The sequence below is a fragment of the Neopsephotus bourkii genome, unplaced genomic scaffold (assembly GCF_033783945.1).
Source record: "Neopsephotus bourkii isolate Nb327-2 ecotype Australia unplaced genomic scaffold, CSIRO-AGI_Nbou_v1 NB_53, whole genome shotgun sequence".
Lineage (NCBI taxonomy): Eukaryota > Metazoa > Chordata > Aves > Psittaciformes > Psittacidae > Neopsephotus > Neopsephotus bourkii.
The window spans coordinates 9,594,624-9,619,266 of NW_026900570.1; the positions used below are offsets into that span (position 1 = coordinate 9,594,624).

General features: G+C 41.8%; 1 protein-coding gene across 4 annotated transcripts in view; it reads left to right on the forward strand.

Moving 5' to 3' along the window:
* The first annotated feature begins 7,270 nt into the window (after positions 1-7,270).
* Positions 7,271-24,643, forward strand: part of NRP1 (neuropilin 1) — a 116,905-nt gene continuing 99,532 nt past the window's right edge. For all 4 annotated transcript variants that reach the window (XM_061350219.1, XM_061350229.1, XM_061350238.1 and 1 more), the window contains exons 1-3: positions 7,271-7,429; positions 7,587-8,093; positions 11,363-11,537. In XM_061350219.1, coding sequence (XP_061206203.1) covers positions 8,027-8,093; positions 11,363-11,537 — 242 coding nt within the window. In that variant the 5' untranslated portion in view covers positions 7,271-7,429; positions 7,587-8,026. The remainder of the gene's footprint in view (positions 7,430-7,586; positions 8,094-11,362; positions 11,538-24,643) is intronic.

Here is a 24,643-nt window from a genome sequence, read left to right on the forward strand (position 1 = left end):
AATTCAAAATCTTAACAGAATAAATCAAGGACTGTTCTAATCAGAATGTGAAATAATATTAAAGAACAAAGGTACACATAAGATTATAACTACAGGGATGAAAAAGGAGACAATATCGTGTTTATAAATTCTGCAATGGTGACAAAGAAGCTTCAACACAGTAGAGCCAATGGAGCAGTTGAGAACAAAAAAGCAATGTCTCTGGATAGATTTAGAAAAACATTGAATTTAATTTATTTTCTCAGCAAACAAGATGTTCTCTGGCAAATGATATGAATCCTTTGTCAAGGCTGTCCAGATGGCCTTTGTGAATAAAATACTGCACACAACAGCAACATACTTGCTAGACAGATAACTTACAGATTTGGAAACAGCCTGTTGGAGAGCTTCTTCATTAAACTAATAACATTTCTGGTTATTTGGTTGCAAGAAGCCAAGGGCCTGGTGACAATTTCACAAAAAGTGAAGTTAACACTTCACACAACAGTTAACACAACACTTGTGCTATGACAACCTGGGCAACTGTGTTTCTCCCCAGAACAACCTGTCTGAATTATACAAAATGTGAACCCGCAATGAAAATTAGATTCCAGAAAGGTCTCTAAGAAATGTAAAAGCATACCTGAGAGATTACAAGAAATCTAACACAATGATTCTGTTACACTTTTCACGGAATAAGATCGAGAAGATTGTGAAACATTGAGAACTACTTTGGTTATTGTTTAGAAGCTTCTTTACAAAACATTGGGGTTTTTTTTTTCCCCACAAAGTAGGTAAGAATTATAAATTCGACATTCCTCAAAACAGGAGTTATTCAGTTGACTTTATTGGCAACTAAATGGTCCCAGTACAGGTAAAAATGCAGTAGAAAAGACAAGAGGGGGAAAAAAGACAAGCATCACAAATTTAAAAAAAAAGGTGGGGCCTTTGAAAACATAGTTTCCTGTTCAGTCAGTCAGCCCTTGTTCAGGCTCTCATTTACTTTCTTTTTCTTTGTCTGGTTATATACCAGGGAATCTGCCAGTCCAATTTTCTATCACCCTTATTGACAGGGATGAAAGAGGTAAGGATAGGGATGATAGAGGAATTCTTTGACATTCCTCTACAGCACCCTAAAAATCCATATTTTTTTTTAAATTGCCCACCCATATTCCATAGCCAAAATGTTTTTTAACTGCATCTTCCTGATAAAGTAACAACGAAGTATGACTCTGTTGGGTTTTTTTTTTCAAAGCAATTTTACGAAATAAAATTTCAGAGCAATTTTTCTACAGACATAACAATAAGCAGAAAATACTGAAAGGAAGCAATATTCTGAAAATGAACGCGTTATCAGACCAGTTACATTTCTTCCTTTCCACTTTCAATCCTCAGTATGAAACAAAATTTACCTATGGAGAGCCTAAGAGCTCCTCCCAGATCTCAATCCATGTTCCTAAAGTACAAGACAACAGCAGACACATAAGCTAATATATAATTTATTTAATAATCTCCTACCATGGCGTGTAATCACCTGAATAAAGATCTGTGTCTTACAGTTTGCTTCCATCTTCTCCAATGAAGCTGATCAACTGGAGGTAATCCATTGCCTAAGAGTTAATCCCTTTGAATACGATTCCCTGAATGTCTAGTTAATCCACTAGAGTCTACAAATGGGTTCTCCATTTCATGTATAACATCAAAGTATGCCAATGTAAATGTTCTCTAGTTAATAAATAGCCCAAACAAGCGTTTAGCTGAAAAGCCATTTAACATCAGCTGTAATAAGTGACAAAGAAAATTATGATAGAGAATATCTCTTGAAGAAGATGAGAGATGGCTGAGAAAGATAATCTGATCTGTAATGAATGCAGTACAACTGCTTGTTTACAGTGATTGCTGCATTGTAGCTAAAGGGGGTGCATGACAACCATGCAGCATTGCTGTGACAGCTTCCATTTCCCTAATAACATCACACCCTTCCTAGTATTATTCCATCAGATGTAACATGTATAAAGTAGTGCATATAAATTTCAATAATATGATATAATCATATGGCCCTTTACAGATGAATAGATTACATGAACAGGACACTATTTTTCCAGCCAAAAATAGAGCAAAACAAGAAATACAAAGATACTTCTAACACCGTTTTCACCTACTTCTAAATGATTATATATCTTCAGTCTGGCAAAGCCTTACTTTGCAAAGAACTCCTATTTTGTTTTTTTTTGTGGCAGTTATCTTAGTGTAAACACAGACATTGAAATACCCATTGTGCAACCAAATGGAAACAACTGAAGCTGATAAAAACAAGTTTATAATCTAAGGGTCCATTATCATCATACAGGGCCTGGTTTACTCCTTTGAAGTCAAAGACATTTTGTCATTGCCATCAATGGAAATGTGATTGGATTTTTAGCCATGGATGGGTGGATTTCCTTATATTACTTTGTTCATCACAGAAAAAGCTACTTCAGAACTCCTTGAATTAATAAAGGGGTTTATTATCAAGGGGCATTATAATGAAGGACATTACCATAAATCATGCGCTGTATATATCCCATACTTCCTATTTCAGGTAAAAAGCAGATTACACTCAGAATATACAAATATTACTGAAGAAAAGACAAGGAGTGGGAAAATCTTGAAGAACATGATGAGCATGCTTAGATTTTGGCAGCTGTAACAATGGAAGCAGAAGAGGATTTAGGCCCAGGAGAGCCCTGATGAGCTTGTTGTCAAATTGGAAATGGGAGTAGAATGATAAGTGCGATGATTTGCCTTTGACACAGAGGAAAATATTTGACTTCTGTTAATCAGATAATCAGCTAATAAAGCCTTGGGCTGTGCTAATTTGTTGGAGTGGAATGTGTTTAGACAGGATGATGAACATTGATAAGGCATTTGTGAGATGGCACAGTTGTGATTCCAAGGCGTTTGGTAAGATATTTGTTAAGTCACTCTAACCCTAACAATGTAGTCAATGTGGAGACGTTGTAAACACAGATTAATCTGATCTCTAACCAACAGAGTACAGAATGATCTGAGTGTATTTTGCCATACATGGCCATATGTAAATTTAAATAATGCATAGATCAAACAGCATGGCTTGTGAAGACACATATATTTGCAATGGTTCTTCAGAGAAGGGTAAGATGTGCAGTGAAAGAGGAAGGAACATTTAGATGCATGTGGCTGTGTGTGGAATAGAGGTGTAATGTGAGAGGACAGGGTAAAAAAGCATTGGGTGTGAGAGACTGAGTAGGAGGATAAAAGATGTAGGAGATAAAAGGGTTTAGAGAGGAGGGATATAGACAAGGGAAAATGTATGTCTGATCTTAAAGATAAGGGTAAATAGCTTCAGTTCAGTACAGTAAGCAACAGGAAGCCAAGCAGTGATTCATATGGCCAAAGCAACAGGAGGGGAGATGACACAGAAGCCTAATTTTGGAGAGATTATTGGGGAAGATAAGTGAAAGAATAGGAGAACAGTAGATAAGGTTATAAGTGAGCACCAGACTACATATGAAGATATTAGTAGGTACTAGTCATAAAGCAAATATATTTCTATTCTCCACTAAAAATTGGTAGGAGGTCTCCATTTTCTGGAATTTAATATTATGGATGGGTTTAATTTGTTGTTTCTTTTTCAAAATAATACCAAATAAAGATTCTTCAGCCATGGATTAATCATTTGCCAAACTTAGTTTTTAATTAAATGCATTACTGTGCTATATGAGTGCATAAAAGAGTAAACATCAAAGTTGCTCTGTTGTGCTATTGTTAAAATGGAAAAAGTGTTTTTCCTTTGGAATTTCAAGTTTTATATTGCATGATTTAGCCCAAGGCAAATATTTTTTATGGCTGAATTATAAAGTTCTTGAGAAACAGGTTTATAGCAGAAGTGCAGACAACCTTCAAAAAAGCATTATAAGCACCAAGTCAAATTATGAAGCAAAGATGGGCCTGAACCCAAACCCCAAAGCTAGCCACTCCATTAACTTTTGAATACACTGTATGCAGATTCAGTCTTTGTAACACTAACTCATCCTTCCCATAAAATCCCATTACTGATGTGAAAATGGAGAGCTGAGCAGTTGCAGGATCAGGACCTAAAATACCATGACTAAAATGTGAGAAGTGGATTATAAAGAAAGACTTCTGAATCTTCCATTTAATGCCAGTTTATATTCAAGATTATTACAGATTAACCGTTTTCAGATAAATATATATGTAAACCAAGAATAGAATGTCTTCACTTAGCATTTATGGCCAATTCATATGTGGAAGAAACCTGCACTCATATCTGTGAACTATAGAGAAAAAGATGGGTAGAAAAACTGGACTAATGCCATTCACATTATGGTAGGGAAGCACCTTAATGTACCAGACTCAAAAAAAAGTCCCAATGTGAAATCTAACATGTCCACAGAGTGCTGAGGCAGGACAAAAATCCTCTTTCATGACCCATGCTAGCCACAGCAGAGGCCATTCCTGCTCAGCTGTCCTCGCAGCCTGGTACACATCTCTCTGTGCAAGAAGAAGCACTGATATTTGAGATGTGAGCATGTTGAAATAAACCTCGGTGTATGGATTAGTGGTTACAGAGAAGGCTGAGGTGATAAAAGCAACCTTCATCGTTAGTCTTACAATTTATCACATTGTACCATCTTGAGTAATGTACATGTTCTGTCTGCATTTAAGTGTTTCTTTTTCAAAGAATGGAATTTCTTTAAAATACACTAGCTACATGCATCTGCAGATGTTCCTGCATCCTCAGAAAGTGACTTCTTAACCTGACAGGAAAACAAATGGAAAAAACTACCACAGTTTGGTTGGTTGGTTGTTAGTTTACGGCATACAACCGGAAATCAGTATTTTCTCTCTACAGATTCACAGAAATTACCTGACTAATCCCAGAGCAGCCATCACTGTAATGCACCAAGTGTAACTTCCAGTATACATGCTTTCTGGTTATTTACTTACTACTTTTCACTTACAGAAATACTCTTGCCTTCTGAGACTGAGGTCTTTAAACAAACGTGTATGCACTTCTGCAGCCCCCCAGTAAGCTACCACCAGCAGGTAATGTCTGTTTCCAAAAACAGATGTATTTTATTTTAAAACCCATGTTGTCTCTCAGTCAGTTGCAGACTATGAAGTGCTTCAGGACAGAACCAATTTATCTCAAGGACTGTCCAGCAGCATGAGAGTTTTAATAATCAGAAAGCACTGATAACACTTCCCTTCCCCCATGTTCTGGGAACTTCTATAAAAGAAAAAAATAAAGTGGGCTTAATGTGCTAGCCATAAAATATACATCTCAATCAATCAAGGAAACGCGTAAGTATTGGATATGATGATCCAGAGACTGCCTAAAGATGGGGAAATGAGACTGAACCCAATAACTCAAGTCTGACTAGTTCCAGTCTGCCTGGTTTCCAGCCTGCCTGCAGACACAGGCAGGGGCAGGAGCAGGGACAAGAGCAAGGGCAGAGGCAGAAGCTAAGGAAGGAAAGAATGAAGCATACAGGGAGTTTAACAAACTGCACTTTAGTGCGTGATGTTACAGAACTGCAATCATGGAAGGGGAATGTCTGGCAAAAACTCAGAAAGTGATGAGACAGTGTGCAGTATGAAACCAGCAGACAGATTTCCTATGGACTTAATCTCCAGACTTCAGCTGACCTTAATGTCGGGGCTTCAAAAGGGCAGTGAGGGAGAGAGTGTGGAGGGCTCAGAACCTGGGCTAGAGACAAAGGGATGAAGGAGGCTGAATCTGTGCATGATTTCTGAACACAGATGTAAGACATTTGTAGTTAATCTGTGTGGCTACAGACTTACAAGTATGTTTGAAAACTAATTCAAACACGGTTATATCTTCAGAGTGGACAGGGATTTACTGACGTGGCTACACTTGGAGGATGACCCTGCCCCCAGCAAAGCCAAACTCTTTTCCCTCTGCATCCTTCAGAGAAATTCCTTGTGGAGTATGTGCTCCAACAGGCCTTTTTCCTGATAAAGAGTTAACAGTGTTTGCCTCGTTATGCACCAGTAACAAATTGTTTTCAAACTCTGCTTTGGGAGATGAGAGTGGCTGACATCCACTGTTGGCTGCAGGTCATTTTCCTAGCTCAGACCCATCTTTGGGGACCATTTAACACAGTGTTTCAGCTTTCAGCCTTTGAGCTCTTCCTCTAACTCCTACCCCAGTGACTGGATTTTCTCCACACAAAGGAAGCTCAAAGCCCTCCACATAAAAGAAGTGGTTGGGTTCATCTAGGTAATCACTTCTGGATACAAGGATAGTTGGTATGACAGGACAATGGGGCAAGGAAATGACAGGCCCCATAGCAGGCGAGCATCACACTTCAGCCGAAAAGCAGGATTCAGAGTTCACTGTGTCCCTGCTTTGTGCCTGTCCCCTGGTGCCGGGAAAAAGGGGGTAGGGGAACTGTTCAGAGGACACACTCCCAGTAGGGATTTCATGCCACATAGGCTCCACGGACAGCAGAGCTGGCCCAGAGGAACCCCAGCAGCTCCTCAACCCCTCAAGAGGCTTCATGAGAGGCAGACAGATTGGGTGGCAAAGCCACAAGGGAAGCTGAGAGAGGCAGGAATGACAGAGTGGGTAAGAAGGGTGGTAGGAAGAGGGTCTGGAAGGAGAGGGTTCAGGAAGGTGCCCCAGAGATGCAGAAATGCAAAGGGAACAAGAGCAGTGGGTCCAGGTGACCTGCCACCTGGGGGTGTCTCCACGGGGCATCCTCACAGCCCACACCAGCACAGCCAGCAGCCCCTAGGATCACAGGGGATGGTGGTGTCCCACTGGGGGACAGCTGGGACTCCGAGGGACACGCGTGGGGTTTGGCTGCATATTCCCACTAAACAAAAAGAGAGTGGTTGCGAAAGAGCCGGGAGGGGACGGGGTGGGGTGCCTGCGGGGCACCGCGGGGCGAGCAAGCCGGGATGCGGGCATGGTGCATGTGTGCGGTTCAGCCTGCGGAGCCGGGACGATGGGGGCGACCGTGCCGGGCCCGCCCGGGCTGCGCGGACGCTGCGAGGCGCAGGTGGGTGCCTCCGCCCGGATCGGCTCTACCTGCCGTGGCGGGGAACGCTGCCTCTCCCCACCCGTTTCCCCCTCCGAGTGCCCTCGAGCCATCCCTGCCTCGGCTGGGTGTCAGGGCTGGGGATCGCCGTGTTTGTTTGTTGGTTCTTCCGCGCTGCCGATGTCTTGGGGGGCTGAGGAGGAGGAGGAGAAGGAGGAGGGCGTGGAGGGGGAGGGGACTGGGGCTTGGGAGACGGCGGCTCCTCGGCCTCTCTTATTGCCGCTGAGTTGCGCTCCTCTTCTTCAGGCTGCGAGCAGGAGCCGCCTGGGCGCTTCCCCCTTCCCCGTCCGGCCGAGAGTCCCTGCGGCGGCAGCGCGCTCGCTCGCCTCTCGCCGGGGCAGGTGAGTGCGGGGTGCCGGGCAGTGCCAGTCACCGCCGCCCCGGGGCTGCCGTCCCCGCGGGAGAGCGGGGCAGGCGGGGGGCGACGCAGTTTGCCAAACTCCAGCGGCCGGCTGGTCCACGCTCACGGCCGCTTCCCTTCCTTATCTCCTCTCGCAGAGCACCCCCGCCCCGTCTCCCGAAGCCCGCCCCGGCAGAGCGCTCCCGAGGTGCCAGCAGCCGCGAGGATTTTTGTCTGTCTTGTTTGTGTGTTTGTTGGTTTTCGTTGGGTGTTTTTTGTTTTTCGCCTCGTTTTCATTTGGCTTTCTAGTCTCGCTGGGAATGGCAGGGGCAGCGGCGCCTGGAGAAGAAACAAGTGTGGGGAAAGGGAGAGGGAGCCGGAGCTAAATGACAGGATGCGGGCGACTTGAGGCGCAGAAAGAAGCCAGCCTGCCCTGCCCCCGGGACTGCCCTTGCGGGCCGTGCCTTCTGACTCCGGCCGGAGGATTTAAGACCTAGGAAGAGTTGTGCCTGGAAGGCCTTCTTTTTCTTTTTTCTTTTTTTTTTTCTTTTTTTTTTTTTAATTTTTCTGCCTCCTTCCCCTGCTGTCGGAAGGGAAAATGGATTGGGGACTTCTCCTGCACTGTGCAGCCCTCACCTTCACCCTCGCCAGGGCTCTGCGAAGCGGTGAGTGTCACAGGGACGTCTGATCTCAGCTGGGGCAGGCAGCTACAAGGCTGGGCTCGGGGCTGCCTTTGGGGTCGGGCAGCGGATACGGAGGGGGCTGGCACGGCACCGGCACCGGCCAGGGCCCGGCGGGGGAGAACTTTCCACCGGGGGTGGCAACAGCGTGGCCCTCACCCCAGGGTCGCCTGTTCGGGAGCCCCTTCCGACTTTATTTTCTGTTCTTTTCGGTAGTGGCATAAAGCAGGCTGCTCTCTCTCACTACATCAGGACAGCCAATTATCTTAATAATGTTTCCTCCCATAGGCAATTAAATAAGTCTCGCCTTCGATATTTGAAAGATAAGGAGCACTTTAAAGGGAAGGCTCCCCCCACCGCCCTTTCTTTTTTTCCAAAGCTTAAAATTTCAGATTATTGTGCCTTCTATAAACTGTGCGTGTACCTGTGGGTAGTCTTTAAATGGAGAGCTCTCTACACTACCCCTTCCCTAAGTCTGCAGTTTACATGCAACTTGTACAGTGCCAAGAGAGAAGCTGAGCTTCCATGTGAAGGCTCAAGACTCCCTTCCAAGAGAAGTAATCCCTTAGCAAATGACTGATGTAGCTAGTTTACTATCAGGCAGTCCTTGAAAACACAACTAATTAAAAGCAGCACGCTCCTCCTTCCCTGAACAATGCCAGGGCACCATGCATATTTCACTGCATGATGCATTTTAAAGATGGTCTAACTGTGGGACTGCTTGATGTTTAGCTCTCACACATGAAACAGATCATGTGAGTTTTCCTTCCTTGACAAATCCTGAGCAATTATTATTAAGTAATTATCAAATATTTACTTTTGCCTGACTGGGTTTTCAATCAAAGTAATTAAAAGAAGAGAGCACCCTCCACTTACTCTGGTATATTGTTTTAATAAGAGACCGCAAGTGGAGTGTCGTGGAAGAGAGAGTATTAAAATTGCATGTTTTATGATGGAAGTTAATCTCTTTCCCAATATCTTTTGAGGAGGCAGCTTAATTTAATCAGGATGAGCTGCCTCCTCCAGTGCTGTGGCGCAGGAGCGAAGGCGCTAGAGGAATGTGCCAAGCCCAGCTTGGGGATGCTCTGAGAGGTGAACTTTGCTCATCCCCAAGCCCCACATGTGGCTCCCACATAAACCAGGACTGCCCCTAGTCCTGCACCCTCTGAGGGGTGGGAGCAGGCCACCCGCTGCTCTTGTTGATCATTTCTCCCCAGTAAAAGAAAGGGCATAGGGTGGGTTGCTGGGCAGAAGCCTTCACTGTTAGCAGTTAATGTGTGGCCCTGCTGGAGTCACCAAGGCCATTAACCTCCTCTGAAACCTACCAGACCTACTAATGCCACCTTCACCTGCGTGCAGTATTAGTGTCCGCTAAATTAATTCATTAGCCCTATTTAGAACTAATGGTCCAAAGTCATTAGAAACTGCTCTTCTTAATCAAGTGTGAGAGAGATTGTACAGAGCCAGGGAGTCTAGCAGACCGTATTATCTTATTACACTGTCACTTTCCCAGAAGTCACAGATTAAGGAGTGCTGGTGGTAGTGAGTCCACCTCAACGTCCTCTGAAGTGACTCTATCAAGTGACTGGAAGCAGCACTGCTTTATTTCAGGCATTTAACAGAAGCCAGACTCTGCCATGTTGTTTGCAGGGCTGGAGTGGGCTTAATGATACGGGATCACTTTCCGAGTGTGCTTACACAGGGAGGAAAAGACAAGATTCCCTGAGAGCCCCAGACAACAGATTAGCAAGATCACCACTGACAGCTTTTGGGCTTTGAGTTGCAACACCTTTTGTTCTGGTCAGAGAAAAACAGCCCTTTTTGCTAAGGCAAGGCAGAAATAAGTAATAAGATAGCCTTTCCCAGCAACATGCTTAGCAATATTTGGGTTTTGACCGTACAGCTGAGTATATATCATCCCCTTCCCTCCTAATTTATGGCAAATAATTTCTATGAAGAGTGTAGCTTTATGCATTTTTTATATGCATTTCCTCATTCATTTCCATTTGACCTGTTTTTCCTACAATAAAACCCTGTACACTTATAAATTCATGCTGAGAGCAAAGCATGCCATTTTGCTTTCACAGGGGATGTTATTAGATACAGCACTGCAGCCTGTGTATACTACTATAGGGGTGTAGTGATATACAGCCTTTCTTTTTAGTGTGGACATTTCTTCTTGTCTGCAGTTTACTGTTATATTTTATTGCTCAAAATTAAACGATCAGTGTCTGGAGAAAGTTTTTTCTCCCAGAAGGTCTATAGAAAGAAATCCATAGTAGTAAAAAAGTGGTAACACAAACCTGCACTGGACAGTAAAGAGAGTGACCGTGTAGGCTGGATTTCCTGTCCCTTTTAATTTTTCCTGTAAACCTTAAAATGCAGTTCTGACAATGCCAGCCAAAGGAGCAAGATGCAGCATACCACATTTCACAGTCCCACTTGGTGATTCTGGAAACTTTTGCAACTATTTAGCTATTAAAAATAGATCTTTGTTGTTGTTGGGGGGAGGGAAGGAAGAGAAAAGGATGTTGTTCTGCTCCATTACTTTGATGCAAATCTCCAAGCATGAACAAACTTCCTTGAAGAAAAACACAGTGGACGATTTCTGCTTCACTAAACCCACTTTGTTCTCTGCTACCCTGGGTTTGAAGAGCACAGATAGTTTCAACCTGCTTAGATTTATGGACTGATAAAACAAAGGGAGGGTCTGCCGTGAATGAGATTGTATCCACCAAGGCAATCCCAGTGGTCAGTGACACAGACCAGGCTTATCTCATAGCTGGGCAGGGGGTCAAGTAGCATCCTTTTAGTTCTCCTCCCAGCTTTCCTTAAAACGTCATATTTCAGAAGATTATACTTTCTAGAGACAATTGTGTCTTAGATACCCTTCTGAGCCAACCCTAATGCTGTTGTGAGAATGCAAGGTTTTAACACTGTAAGGGGCACTGTTAGCTTGGGGCAGGAGGCTTTTTGAAAGAATGCTGTTTAGAAATGGGGTATCTTCTGCTACTTGCTGTCTGTCCAGCTGCTGGACACGATGGGCACCGAGAGGCAGGCCTCTTCCTGGTGGTAATAGGTAGCAAGGACGCCTTTGTGTTAAAAGCAGAAGGATGCAGCAAAAGTTTGCTTGAAGAAGGCTGCAGCATCCCCCAGCACTGCCACAGCGGTTGGCTGGCTCCCTGCTGCAGGCTGAAACCAGGTGATTGCTGGAGGGAACTGAGAAAAGCCAATCTGTTTACTTTCCCCGGCAGATAAGTGCGGAGACACGATCAAAATTGTCAACCCCGGGTACCTCACGTCTCCCGGTTACCCCCAGTCCTACCACCCCAGCCAAAAATGCGAGTGGCTGATCCAGGCCCCGGAGCCCTACCAGAGGATCATGATCAACTTCAATCCCCACTTCGATCTGGAGGACCGCGACTGCAAGTAAGTGCGGGCGCCGCGCTGCGGAGCGCCACGGCGCCACCTGCCGGCCCAATGCTGCCGCCGCCGCTCGGGGCTCCGCGGGGCTCCGCGCCGCGTCCGGGGCCGGTCCCCTCCGCTGCCCAGGGGCTGCTGGCGGCTGTTGCTGGGGGGAGACGCAGGAGGCGCTCAGCGAAGCATCCTGCGGGGCGCGGAAGGGGGTTTGGCCTGGAGGGGGGGGGGCGTTGACGAGATCTTTGCAACTTTTTGAGCTTTATAAATTATATTTGAATCCTGTCTGCCTGATGGGCATGCGGGTGGATGATGGCGGTGACGCACGTTATGGGGGTGCTATTCATTCTGTGTTTGCTGGCCTCCTTGCTCTTTTGAGTAAGTCTCCAGATTTTTTTTAAAAATAGTTCCCTCTCATTTTGAATCTCCACTGCTACAAATAACCTATAGCAAAACCAGGCAATTTATAAATTGCCAAATCTTCTTAATGCAGAGTCAGTCCGGCATTTACTCTCACTCATTAAGGGGCAGTAGACTGCAGGACTAATAGTCATATTTCCCCCTTTCTTACTTTGCTGCTGATTTATAGCCAGTAGCACTTTTCCCCCCTTCTACTCTACAGCAGTGCTCTGAGAGGAGGAAGGGGATAACTGAGGCTCCCTTTGCTCCTCTCTGCTTCTATTCCCTTTGACCAGGAGTCAGAAGGGGAGTCAGAGCCTCCCAGAAGCTGTTCTCCCCTTTTCCCCAAATCTGTAAACCGCATAGCATAGCTTGCACAAGGCAACAACACATGGTCAGGTCATTGCCCTCTTCAACATGCCCTCTAAATTTAGCCACTGGCTTCATGAAGAAAATATTTTAGTGATTCATTATTTAAAAATTTCTTGAGTATCATGGATTTCTCACCCCCTTCTGACAACTGCAAGAGAGAGTTATTGTTCACTAATTCTACCAGTCAGGGTTTTCTCTGCATGTCAGAAAGATTAAACTCAATAGCCATTGGTGTTTGGCATTTCATTGGAGTATTTGGGATTTTACAGGATTTGGTCTTGTAAAATGATGCTCAGCATCACCAGGAGTGGTTGTAACAAACCATGAGGTTAGAGTGTTGGCCTTAGAGAAAGATGGCAACTGTACTCAAGCACTTCATTTTTACTAGGCACATCTCTGTTCCTATTGTCTAATAAATTGATTACTTAGAACACAGTTATTGATTTCCCTTAAAAATGAAATTCTTTAATGATGCAGTATAGTGCTTAGCTGTTTGGTTTGTTTTTATAATCTCTTCTATATATCAGCATTTCAGTATCACAGTTGAGTGATAATGCAGGAAAGCCCTATGCTCATAAAACTAAACTGACTCTTCATTAAAATGAGGTTTTACTGTGGTTTTGGAGCCACAGCTCATATTCACACCATATGTTCACACGCTGACTTCCCGTTCTTTAATTTTTAATTTGTCATGCTTAGGCAGTGATTCACTTCCTTGTGTCTTCTCGATACAGGTTTTGCTTTCATTCTGTGGGACAGTCCTAATGCTTTAAAATGTTTGCCTGCCTCTCCTTGTCTCTTATATAGAGATTAGGAAATTGAATCAAGCATATTTCAGTGTCAAGTCCTTTTTGTTCCTTGCTAGAATACGTGTTTTTCCAACGCTGTAAAACCAACGTGGTCTTTGACAGCAGTGAAATGGTGTAGAACATACAATTATTTGAGAAACAAGTAATCTTTGTGGCATAGTGTTGTGCTGAAGAGTGCTAGACTGAGCTGAACTGGGTCCAGGGAAAGGATTGACTCCCTCCCTCCGTTGCTCCCTTCTCAATATTCATTCTCCACTGTTCCCCCTGCATTATTTCTTCCTCTGAAAGGGGACCCAGTGCAGTAATGAGATGGTAGTGGATAGAAGGCAGTCTCTAAACAGGGTTGTTTGCACTGTCTTTGCAGTGTGCAGTGGTGATGACTTCACTGTTATTTGGTCTATACTGAAATACTGATCTTCTAGATTATGCTTAATTACTCAGTTGCTACTTCACTTATATTGAATATTGCTCTTTTTAACTTGGGAGGAATTGGTTTTGTGCCAAAAATCTTAGGACCAGAATAATAGAAAATTATTTCAGCAACAGGAATTTGTCAGCCATCTCTGTGGTTTGAAATTTCAGTGTCTACTTACAAAATTCACATTCCCTGTGTCAAATATTGGATACAACAGGAGATTAATGCAGTAAAACATATCACAATTTTTTTTTTTGTTGTTTTGCAGCTAAGTACGGTCAGATTTCCTAATACACTTAGTTATTAGCTACTCAGTCTGAAATCTAGAAATGTGCAATTTAGGTTACACTCTGGTTTATTGAAAGGTTTAGCACTGGAAATTAATAAGCACTTAAATATGAAATGCAGATAGAAAAAGAGAGATAGGGGAATTCATGTCTGGGAACAAAAAATGCCCCATACAATTAGAGTAGACTGGAGAAGATTAGCTTGCTGGCATAACTCCCAAAATCTTCTTTATAATGTTGTTCATTGCATCTTGGACCTTAGTCAGCGTTGAAAACAACATTAATAACAAGTATCCCCTGAGCCCAGGGAGGGAAACTATGTGACTTTGGAAAGGTTACCTTCTTGTTCCGTAGTGCCAGCAAGAAAATCAAGTAGCCTTATCTAACTTAAAAAATGTTATTCTGTAGAGGGGTAGGGGTATTGAAATGTAAAACTGGTGAAAGGTTGATTCTCAGAGGAGAATCAAAAGCAGCAAATTTAAGCATTAGCTGCACTGAAGCTGTTCCCAGTTAGTCTCTTTGTATGTTAGGGTTTGGAATTAATTTAAAAAATATGCCCTTGATTTACCTACTTATTATGCTATGCTTTAATGAATAAGTATTTCTCAAATGACTGCTAATAAAATTCATATATGTATGATTTTCTGACAATCAGAACCATTTGAGTTGTTTTAAATTTCAAGCAAACATGGTAAAAATTCCTGTTTCTCTGGAGCTATTCCAAAGGTCTCAACTTACACAGTTTTGAAGAATAAAGATACGCAAATAATTAAAAATATGTTCACACAAGCTAGGTTCAGCTCATAAAAAACAATCTAGTCAGAAATACTGAACCAGCATAATGGAAATACTGGGTCTCGACAGGAAGTATACAGTCATGTCAACCACAGATTGTTATCAAGGACATACATAATGAAAAAATACAGTCTCTTTTTAACTTTAATGAGTTCTCTACCTCCTCTTAAGAAGGCCAAGAAACTGAAATAATGTTTGTACTTTAAGAGAAAAATAATTCCTGCTTGCCATTTTGTCTTTTCTCAAGCAAGCCCCAGTAATAGCCATGCATTTTTTGAGTCAGGAACATGGTTAAAATGAATAAAAGAGACAAAACATATGGCTACATATTAGTTAAAATGCTCCAGTGTTTGGTGCATGTGGTAAATGCTTTTCATCATTTAGCGCAAGCTGTATGAGTCTAATGTTGCTGAAGTATCCTAATGTGTAAATGTAGCCATCTTGAATCTAGTAAAACTTTATACCAAGATAATAAACACGAATGTCACTGATACAGTACTTTGAATTTATGGAACTTTTCCGGTTTCCCAGCAATGCACACTATCAGCATGATAATTTATAATGGTTTGTGACAAATGTTGCTGAGCAAAGAGGTGTGTAGTTACATTCAGATCAGATGTCATTATCTAGGGAGCAATAAAAATTTCACAGACACTAGGTTAAAAACATTAAGAAAATGAATGTGAAGCTTCACAAGAAAAGGACTTAAGAAAGGTGGAGGGCTGAGTAGAGGAAGACCAATACTGATTTCCTTACTGACAAATTATTGACTTTGTTTCGAGACTTGACTGTATTGTTTTACAGGGTTTTCACAGATACACTACACAGCACAATTGGTTTATTGTCCATCATTTATAGATACAGGGATGCTGGGGAGGGACTTTTCATTAGGGACTAGTGATAGGACAAGGGGTAATGGGTTAAAACTTAAACTGGGGAAGTTTAGATTGGATATACAGAAGAAATTCTTTCCTGTTAGGGTGGTGAGGCACTGGAATGGGTTGCCCAGGGAGGCTGTGAATGCTCCATCCCTGGCAATGTTCAAGGCCAGGTTGGACAAAGCCTTGGGTGACATGGTTTAGTGTGAGGTGTCCCTGCCCATGGCAGGGGGGTTGGAACTTGATGATCTTAAGGTCCTTTCCAATCCTAACTATTCTATGATTCTATCTAGAGAGTAAATATCATCTTTGCTTAACAATTGTAGAGTGTATACAACAATGCTGTCAAATCACCTGGAATGGAAAAAACACCCATTTTGGAAACATTCAAGTTGTAGAAGGAGAAATATAATAGATAATTATTCTTTATATTGCATTTACTAGGGATTAGTTACAATGATGAGATTAGAGCTGTATAGAAATTGCAGTCAGTTGTAGAATACAGATCAAAAAATACCTATGATTGTTTATACAGAAGAAAACAGATCTTTACATCCTAGAAGTAAGGAAGAAATCGTACCTGTCCAGACCTACAGAATGAAACTGTAGCCCCATGGAATATAGACCCTAATGATGTTAGAAAGTCATCCATCCATTTTATTTCTAAATAATATCAATGGGTTTATGTTATAAATCTGTAGGTATAACAAACTGAGGCTGGTAAAATAAACAGAAGCAAGGCAAGTCATGGCACAGCCTTTCTTTAGTTTCTGCAAAGGTTAAGGTTTCATTTGCTTTTGTCTGAATCCTGTTTCCTATTCTTCCATGCGGTGAAGGCTGCTTTGTGTAGACCTTGTGTGATTTTCTCTTGCTCAGGGGCAGTTTGAGCCCTTTGGTTTGAGCCAATGGAGGTAAGGGTGCAAGTGTACTTTCTTCCTGTCTAAAGGAGAGCTGCCTGGAAAGGACATTACTGGGCTGTATGTCAAGCCTTGCCTGTCAGAAGGGTCCTGTCAAAGGCTGCACACGTGGTAGATGCTTTCTGAGTGGCCAGAGGTGCAGCTAGAGCCTGGGTTCAGGCTTACCAGTCCTGAACTGCTCCCACAAACTGCACCAAGAGCACCTCAGATGCAATGGAGGGTCCAGCCCCAATGTTGTTGGAAGCAATGGGGATTTTGCTCTGCTTCCACAGTTGCCTCCTGTTATACTTGAAGGCTGTGAGGAATGGTGCAGCACAGGCCCTGTAGGTCTGGTTTATGACTGTATCAGTCATTTTGATGGTAAATGTCAGTGAGAGCTTCCCAGTTCCCAGTGCCTCCACCACTGTTGAGCTCAATAGGTAGTGAGATGCCTGCAGCTGACAACATGGGGTAAGCAGCAGAGCTAGCAAAGGAGCAGATTCAAAGGAGCAGGCCTGTGAGACCATATTTGCCTGTAGCTGAACAGAGAAGTCCAAAGAAGCCAAGGCCTCTCAGCTTTCAAATGTGGTTTTAATGGCCAGGCCTTGCTCCTCTAAGCATCAGCATTGGGCTTTTAGTGGGTTGCCTGGGGATGAGGTACCCAGGAGAGGTGGGAATGTCTACTGTTCACTGCTGAGGGCAGCTGTTTGCTCTCATTTAATTAACTCGATTGCCCAGCCCACACACCTTGAGCCAACCCACTGCGTACTTCACTTCAGGAGCCTGGCAAAAGCATGAAGCCTGGCTTGACACAGCCATGAGTGGTACGTGGGGTCCAGCACCAACCTGCTGGTAAGGCTGTACCTGGGCTGAAGGAGAGGCACCTCCACCCCACTGTCTCTCTCAAAAATCTGTCCCTCAGAAGCTGTTTGTGATTAATGACTATTTGGGAGTACTAAAGGGATGAAGGGATCATCATCCACAAGAAACAAATGTTTTTGGTATAGTTTAGAGGACGAGTCATTGCAGTGGATTTGGGGACCATGTGATATCTCATGTTTCTGGGTGCACTTCAAGGGCATTTCTCTGATTTACATGAAGCAACAAAAGGCTTCCTCAGAGAGTATGCTGCTAGATTCCAGGCAGCCCTGATGGTGACCACTGCTATTTGATATCTTCTGGAAGGCTACAGTAAACCTTGTCAAGGAAGGGAATCAGCCAAGGACCTGGGTAGGATCAGGGAAGTAGAAAACACTTGTTGCAGTAGACATGGAGCATGTTACCTCTCCTACACACACACACATACACACACACTCAAACAAAACAGAAAATCCACAACTTTTTCCTTAACTTAAACATTCTGGATCATAAAAGTATATACAAATGTGTATTCTTTGCTACAGGATTCAGCATGTATTCACGCACAAGTATCAGGTGCAAGTATCTAAAGATAATGCTGTTATTTTATTGTGTTTTAGAGATTAAAGATTTGAAATAATTTAGAAATTATATTGTTTTTCTGATTACACGGTGTAATAAACTGATTCTTTTGTTGTTCATCCAAGCACTTAACTCGCAAAAGTCTCTATTGTCAAACTGTTTTAACAGTTCTTTCTTTTAGAGTAGCGGTTTGAGTTTTCTCAGGAAGAGGTGTTAGGGAAACCATGACCAAACTGCCTGATCACAGCTAGGGAGTCTGTTCTGGCCAGCATTCATGGCCATTCATTGCCCTCTGCATATGGCACGTTCCCTGGCAAAGTAGAGTCTTGACTTGGATCTCTGTACAGTAGCGCATTAAAATTACAATAACAATCATATGCATGTGTTTCTGTTAATCCAGACAGTTAACTGTGGGCTGAATTCTGTCTTGATGTGTTACAACCAGATGCCCTTCAGATGGGAAAAAAATTGAGGGTCAAATATGGATTCTCATAAGCCTATCCTTCAATCTTTCTGTGGACAGAGAGAGAGAAATTCAGAGCAGAGGGCTGAGTCCTTTCTAAAGTGAAACCCATGCGGGTTGGCATTAGCCACATGAAACTCTCAATATGTTTTCAGTCAACCCCACAGTGCTGTCCTTTCCACACACACCCCTCCTGTGCTAATGTGATTAAACAAAAAAAACCTGTGTTGCTGAAAATTAGTTTTTTAATTATATCTTATTGCAAGCTATAACATTGGATCATAATTTGATAATTAGAATATAGAGGGTTTTATACATGCTGATGTAAACCCAACTCAATTATTTCCTTTTGTAGTATTTCCAAAGAATGAAATTATGTCTAAAACCATGATATACATGGTCTCACATGTATGTGTCTAGACTTACATATCACACAAAACTATTTGGATACAGGCATAAATGTTACATGCACATCTTTAAGACCATGCATATATAGACACATTTATGTAGATAGTATAGGTTTCTTAGTTTATTTAGAAGTTCCTAAAGTAAATCTACCCAGTAAAGCACTAATACCCATCTTAAGGCTGATAATTAGGTATAAAGAGAAAAAAGAGACAGGATTAGTGTTCAGATCATGTTCCAAATGCCTCTTAATTGGGTGTTTGTAATCAATCCTGATTGCAAGAGGCAGTGGTTTGGCAGAATAAAGAATTGAAAAAGGCTTAGCCCTACTATTTTCCTGTTAGTTGACTTGGCCATAGTATTTAGGTCAGCATTTAGCATCAAATAAGGTAATTTTGTCAGCCTCAGTGGTCCTCATAAAACATATAAAAATATTTTCTAATGATATTTTTTTCAAGCTAAAAACTCTCAAGCTAGAGTGTTATGTTTATCCAGAATCTTAGAAAATGTTTTCAAGTGAACCACAGAAAAGACTGTTCTGCTGGCCTCCATCCACCACTGACTTCTGAAAGCAGGTCTGAGTTCACTGTGGGTCTTTCATTGCATTGACCTTGGCACTTTTCTCACCAAGCCATAGTTTTCCACCACAAAACCACACAGCTTGGTATAATGATTATTTCTTTATCCCAAGTAACCAAACAATTTTTTAAACAGGGTGACAGATTTCCTTTTTGCACTGTGGGAAGCAAGCACCTGGCTATTTCCAAATAGAGTTTTAATGAACTTCCTGAAGGAGATTTGAGAGACGTTTAATAAGTCACCTGCCAACTTCTTGGGAGCATAGGTCATTTGCCTTTCTGTAGGAATTCACAAAAATGTGAGAGCAACCCCCTACTCAAGGCCTAAACTTCCATGGAGGAAATTGATTTTCATGGGCAGTATCAAAGGTTTTTAGAAACATAACCTCAAAAAAATAAATTACTGGTTGTTTCTCACATGTAAGGTACTGTGAAACTCTGATATGCAAAGCTGGTTCTGAACTGCCTGAGCTTTATAATAATTCATTGGAACAGGAAAGTATTGTGCATATTTAGACTTATCTTGCATGTTAATAGCATTACAAGTATTTTACGTAATGCTATAAAATGAAGAATTTAAATGGCTCAAAAGGACCATTGAGAAAATATCTCCATATGTGGAAGAGACACCCATTTGACGTGATGATTTCTTCCAGAAGAAACTATGCACATCCCCGAAGCACAATAACCAGCTGTTGTACAGAAGAAACTGGGCAGTTATCTGCTGCCTTCCATGCTGATGTAGAGCTGCAGTGGCCACATGCCCCATGCTTCCCCTAAACAGAGACAGGCCAAGCCTCCCTCTGAAGGAGAGCCTGGTTTAATGCCTTCCTTACATTTCCAGCAGCTTGGGCTCCGTTGCATGTTTGCACTGTGGGCTGCTCCATGCGCCCATGAAAGACACAGCCCATCAGACCTGTGAGGTGGGAAAGAGTTGGAGCACCCCATTGTGGATTGGGGTACTCACTGCCATTGATTCTCAGACCTGTGCTGGGGCCATGCCCTACTGCTTTTCATGTTGAAAAAGAAGATACAGGTAGTCCTTTTTCTTTTTTCTTTTTCTTTTTCTCTTTTTCTTTTTCTTGTCCTTTTTCTTTTTTCTTTTTCTTTCTTTTTTCTTTTCCTTTTCCTTTTCCTTTTCCTTTTTCTTTTCCTTTTCCTTTTTCTTTTCCTTCTCTTTTTCTTTCTCTTTTTCTTTTTTTTTTTCTTTTTTTCTTTTTCTTTTATTTTTTCTTTTTCACAACACTTTTGAAATTGGAAGTTGGTAACCTAACAAATGATAGAGAGCTCTGTTCACACCCATGTTGATTATTCTGCCGCAGACTTTGAGAAATGTGCCCTCACAGCCAAAGTTTTTATCATTCACATAAACAGTCCCACTGAAGTCAATTAAAGCAACAGACTCACTTGTGCAGGGCTAGTAGGTAGGATGTACATTTATGGCACTACACAAATTAATAAGTACTTTTTATAACAATGTATTTCAGATGCTTGAAGAGTAATTTATAATAGAGTAGAAAAATCAGCTTCATTCTTTTTTGTCCCCTCAATTCATAAATCACCGTAAATAAGTTATCGTTCATTCTCCAAAATCTTAGCTCACAATAGTGAAGCTTTGGGTTGAGTTGGTAAGTACATGGGTGAGAATCAAAGTTTGTCTTGCTGTAGGATCTTGTGCCAATCTGTCATTAAGCCAGACAACTTCCACCGACTTTCCCCAATGTATTCATCTGTAAAAGGGAAGCAGATCAGCAATTTAGAAAAGCTTTAGCTTGATCACCATGCAGAAACATACGCTATGCTGCCTATTTCCATAACTATCACTCCACTTTGCTAGATGCAAAATGAGAAGCTTACATCCCTTATGCTAAAAACCCTTCTTAGAGGAAATCCTAGGCTGTTGCTCCATTTGAATGGCTTTAGTTAAGTCTGGAAAAATATGCAAAGGTAGCTCTTAAAAGCTCTTTTTTTCTCTATTTCACAGCCATCTCCATAATCTGTTTTGTAGATAGAGGCATAAGGTGTATTAACATGGCAGGCAAATATTCTGATAGCTGAGCATTTTTTGACATTCCCACAAAATCCCTGAGACTTTGTGTCACAATTCTATAAACTATATCTATTTGTATATTCATATCTGGGCTTAAATCCAGAACTTATTTACATGCATTTACAGCAGACAATTTAGGTTCATCTCCTTGTATTTCAGATGGCAAACAGTTAGACCAGGTACACACACTAATGCATTTCAAAAATTTTCTGCTGTGTTTCAATAGCATATATGCTATATAATATAGGTATATAAAATAGATACAGGACCACACTGAGCTGTGAACCAGTGAAGACAGCTCCACTGGTGCCAGTAGTGTTGCACCTGGTCATAGCTCAAACATCCAGTACCATAAACATATCGTGTTATGTTCCTTACTGGTTTCCATTTTCATTTATCCTCCACTGCTATACGAGATGATGACCTTCAAACAACATAATAGTCTTCTTTATCTCGTTTCTCTGACACCATTTTCAAGCTTCTTATTACTTTTGAACACTGCAGCTAATAGTGCCCATATTGCTTCTCATTTTTCCCATCATAGCACGTCATTATTCAAGAAACCAGTGCTCTTCAGCCTTTCACACATAAATAGGTCCCTCCCAAACTAAATTTAAAACTTACTTCCAAGAGCCAGTTTCACTTTTCCTCGGCAATTAGGCTTCTTCTACTGGCTATTACATTTTTATTTTGCAGATTTTTACCATTTTTAATTAACCATACCTGTTGTACTCGAGACTTGAATCTTTGTTTTCTGAAGCCTACTGGTACTGATTCGTACACTGATTTTTGTACCAACTTGATGATTTAAGTTAAGGTTTTGTTTGTGTATAGTTAAAACAATTCAGTGTGCACTGGGGGATACATGTGTTCTGGTACAAATATGTCTTATGTCAGTACTTTTGCAGAAATAAACCTCACTAGTGCCAGCAGTTTGTAGCAGGGACTGTACTGCCTTTTGTGTAATGTTTTCTAAACTGGTATAGACAAAGTGACTGTTAGAGCAATGCATACACGTACTTCTGTGTTAAATGACTAGTCAGAAATGATAGGAGAGGTTTTTGGATACCATGTTAGCTAAAGTTCTTAGCAGAAATTACTTAGATTGCTTTCCTGATTGCAAGCTGCAAACTGCAACATAGACACACCTACATATATATATGTGCATACTGTGGGACTTACTGACACATCCATTTTCTCTCAGCTTTTACTCTTTGAACAAGAGCTTAGGCAAAGTGTCAAAGCTAAGCAGTTCCTCTGCCTGCTTTCCAGGAAGCTTTTTTTGAACTTGCCCCACTAGGCAGCTGCATAAATTACTGTGGGGTGACCTTCAAGCACCCTGCTTACTACATAGAACTTGCCTCTATGCACACTGTCACTCCATGATATTCCAAAAAACGTTTATTCCTTTTCTTAGTTATTCCTTCCCCCAACTCCAACATTACAAAGTAAAAACCTTCTTATAGGTGTAACCAAAGCTCAGCTGATGCTCTGAAATCAAACTCTGAGTGCTCTGAAAATAAACATCTGATCACTGGATAACTTTTGCATGTCCCCATATGCTCAGCATAGAAAGGAAAATATATTCTTCCTTGCCACATCCCAGCTTCTGCTCTTTCTCATCTGCAAGTTATCAGGTAATTTTTATTTAAATACCTGAAAAAAGAAGCTGTTTTTCATGGGCCATATTCTTAATTTGTCCAGAGCTCATTCTACTATAGTGAAGCACTAGGGATTTATACCAGTTGAGTGAGGAGTTGACTCTACATTTCTACAGTTCCCTAGAAATTCTCAGAAGAAAGGCCCATATTGTAGCTGCAATGTCATTAACTCAGGGTGAAGTCAGTCAAAGTTTTGCCATTCAGCAAGAGCAGACTTCAATACTTACACAGAATGGGTAGGAGCTTCTTAAAAGTGGGTGGAATAAAGACCAGTGTCCTTCTGCCATGTGTACAAACCTTTCCTTCCACTAACAGCTGTTAAGAAGTACACAGAATTGCTGTGTACAGTGCTAACTCTCTCATGCTGCTTGATCTTGGGCCAGGCCATCATCATCCTTGTGCCTCAGTTTCCTTAGAAAGGATAATATTTCTTTGGTTTGCAAATATCTGAGGATGCACTTACCAGTGTTTGTGAAGTCCTTAGAGACTGCTGGGTGGAAATGCAGTGCAGTGTAATAGTTATTTCCTATTGTTTTGTATTTATTCATCTTCTAGCTGTTAATTTTTTTAACAATATACTGCTGTGTAAAAATGCATGTGGCAATCTTTTGACATTCAGAGAGAAGCGTTATCCAAACAAAAATAAAAAATAGGACTCATGCTCACAAGAGACGCATTATCCGTGATGAGAAGAATCTATAACAGACACAGCACTAACTCAAAACTGAGCACCAAATAGCATCCAAATGCAAGCAATTTCAAATGTGTGCATATTGCCAGTACAAAACCAGGCCATTCTGCAAGCATAGCATCCCCTAAGGAGTAGTGAACCTAGCAGCAGCAATGCTAATGGCTGTCTTCTCATGTGCAGTGGGGGAAAACAGCACTTCAGAGACGCCTTCAGCAGCTGTTAAGTTATTCATTCTTAACTTACTTCTATAAAGCTGTTACTGGGTAGAAGCAGATGACACAAAGATCTTGGTTCTGCCCTGTTTGCTATGGGGGGAGCATTCTCCACCCTTACACACAGGGTGAAATTCTGGCTTTCTTCTAATCAATGGTAAAATTTCTCCCCAGTCTCTCTTGGACTGGAAGAAATTATTTTAGGCTCCAGAAAACCCTTTTTTTGAAGAGCCAGTGTATCCCATAGAAATTTTCTTGGTTTGGACATTACTTTCTTTTTGGTGCACACAGTGCTTGTAGAGGAGCAGAGGCCCATGAGATCCCAAATGCCTTTGAACTGCTAGAATAATGATGAAATAAAAAATAAAAAAAAAATAGAAAAGATTTTTTTTTTATTGTTAGAGTACACATAATGCAAGAAGTACTGTGCTAGGTCGTCCACCTTGATTCTTAATGGCCTTTCAGAACATTGCAGGCTGTTTTGTGGACCACTTGTTCCACCTGATGCAATGTCTTTCCCTGTCTTCACTCTATACATGATAGGAAAGCTCACATTCTCCTGAGTACAACAAAGCAGTTTTCTGAGTGTTGTCCACTCCAAGTTTTGGACATCATAAGTCAGGCCTCAGAAAATTGTGAAATTTTATAAAAATCCATGTGTATCAAAATTACTGTTGATTTCATTCCTGTTTTCTATACGGTATGTCTTTGGGAATTCCCTCTGTTATAATAATAGAAAACTCCTTTGCCTCAGATGAGAAGTTTAG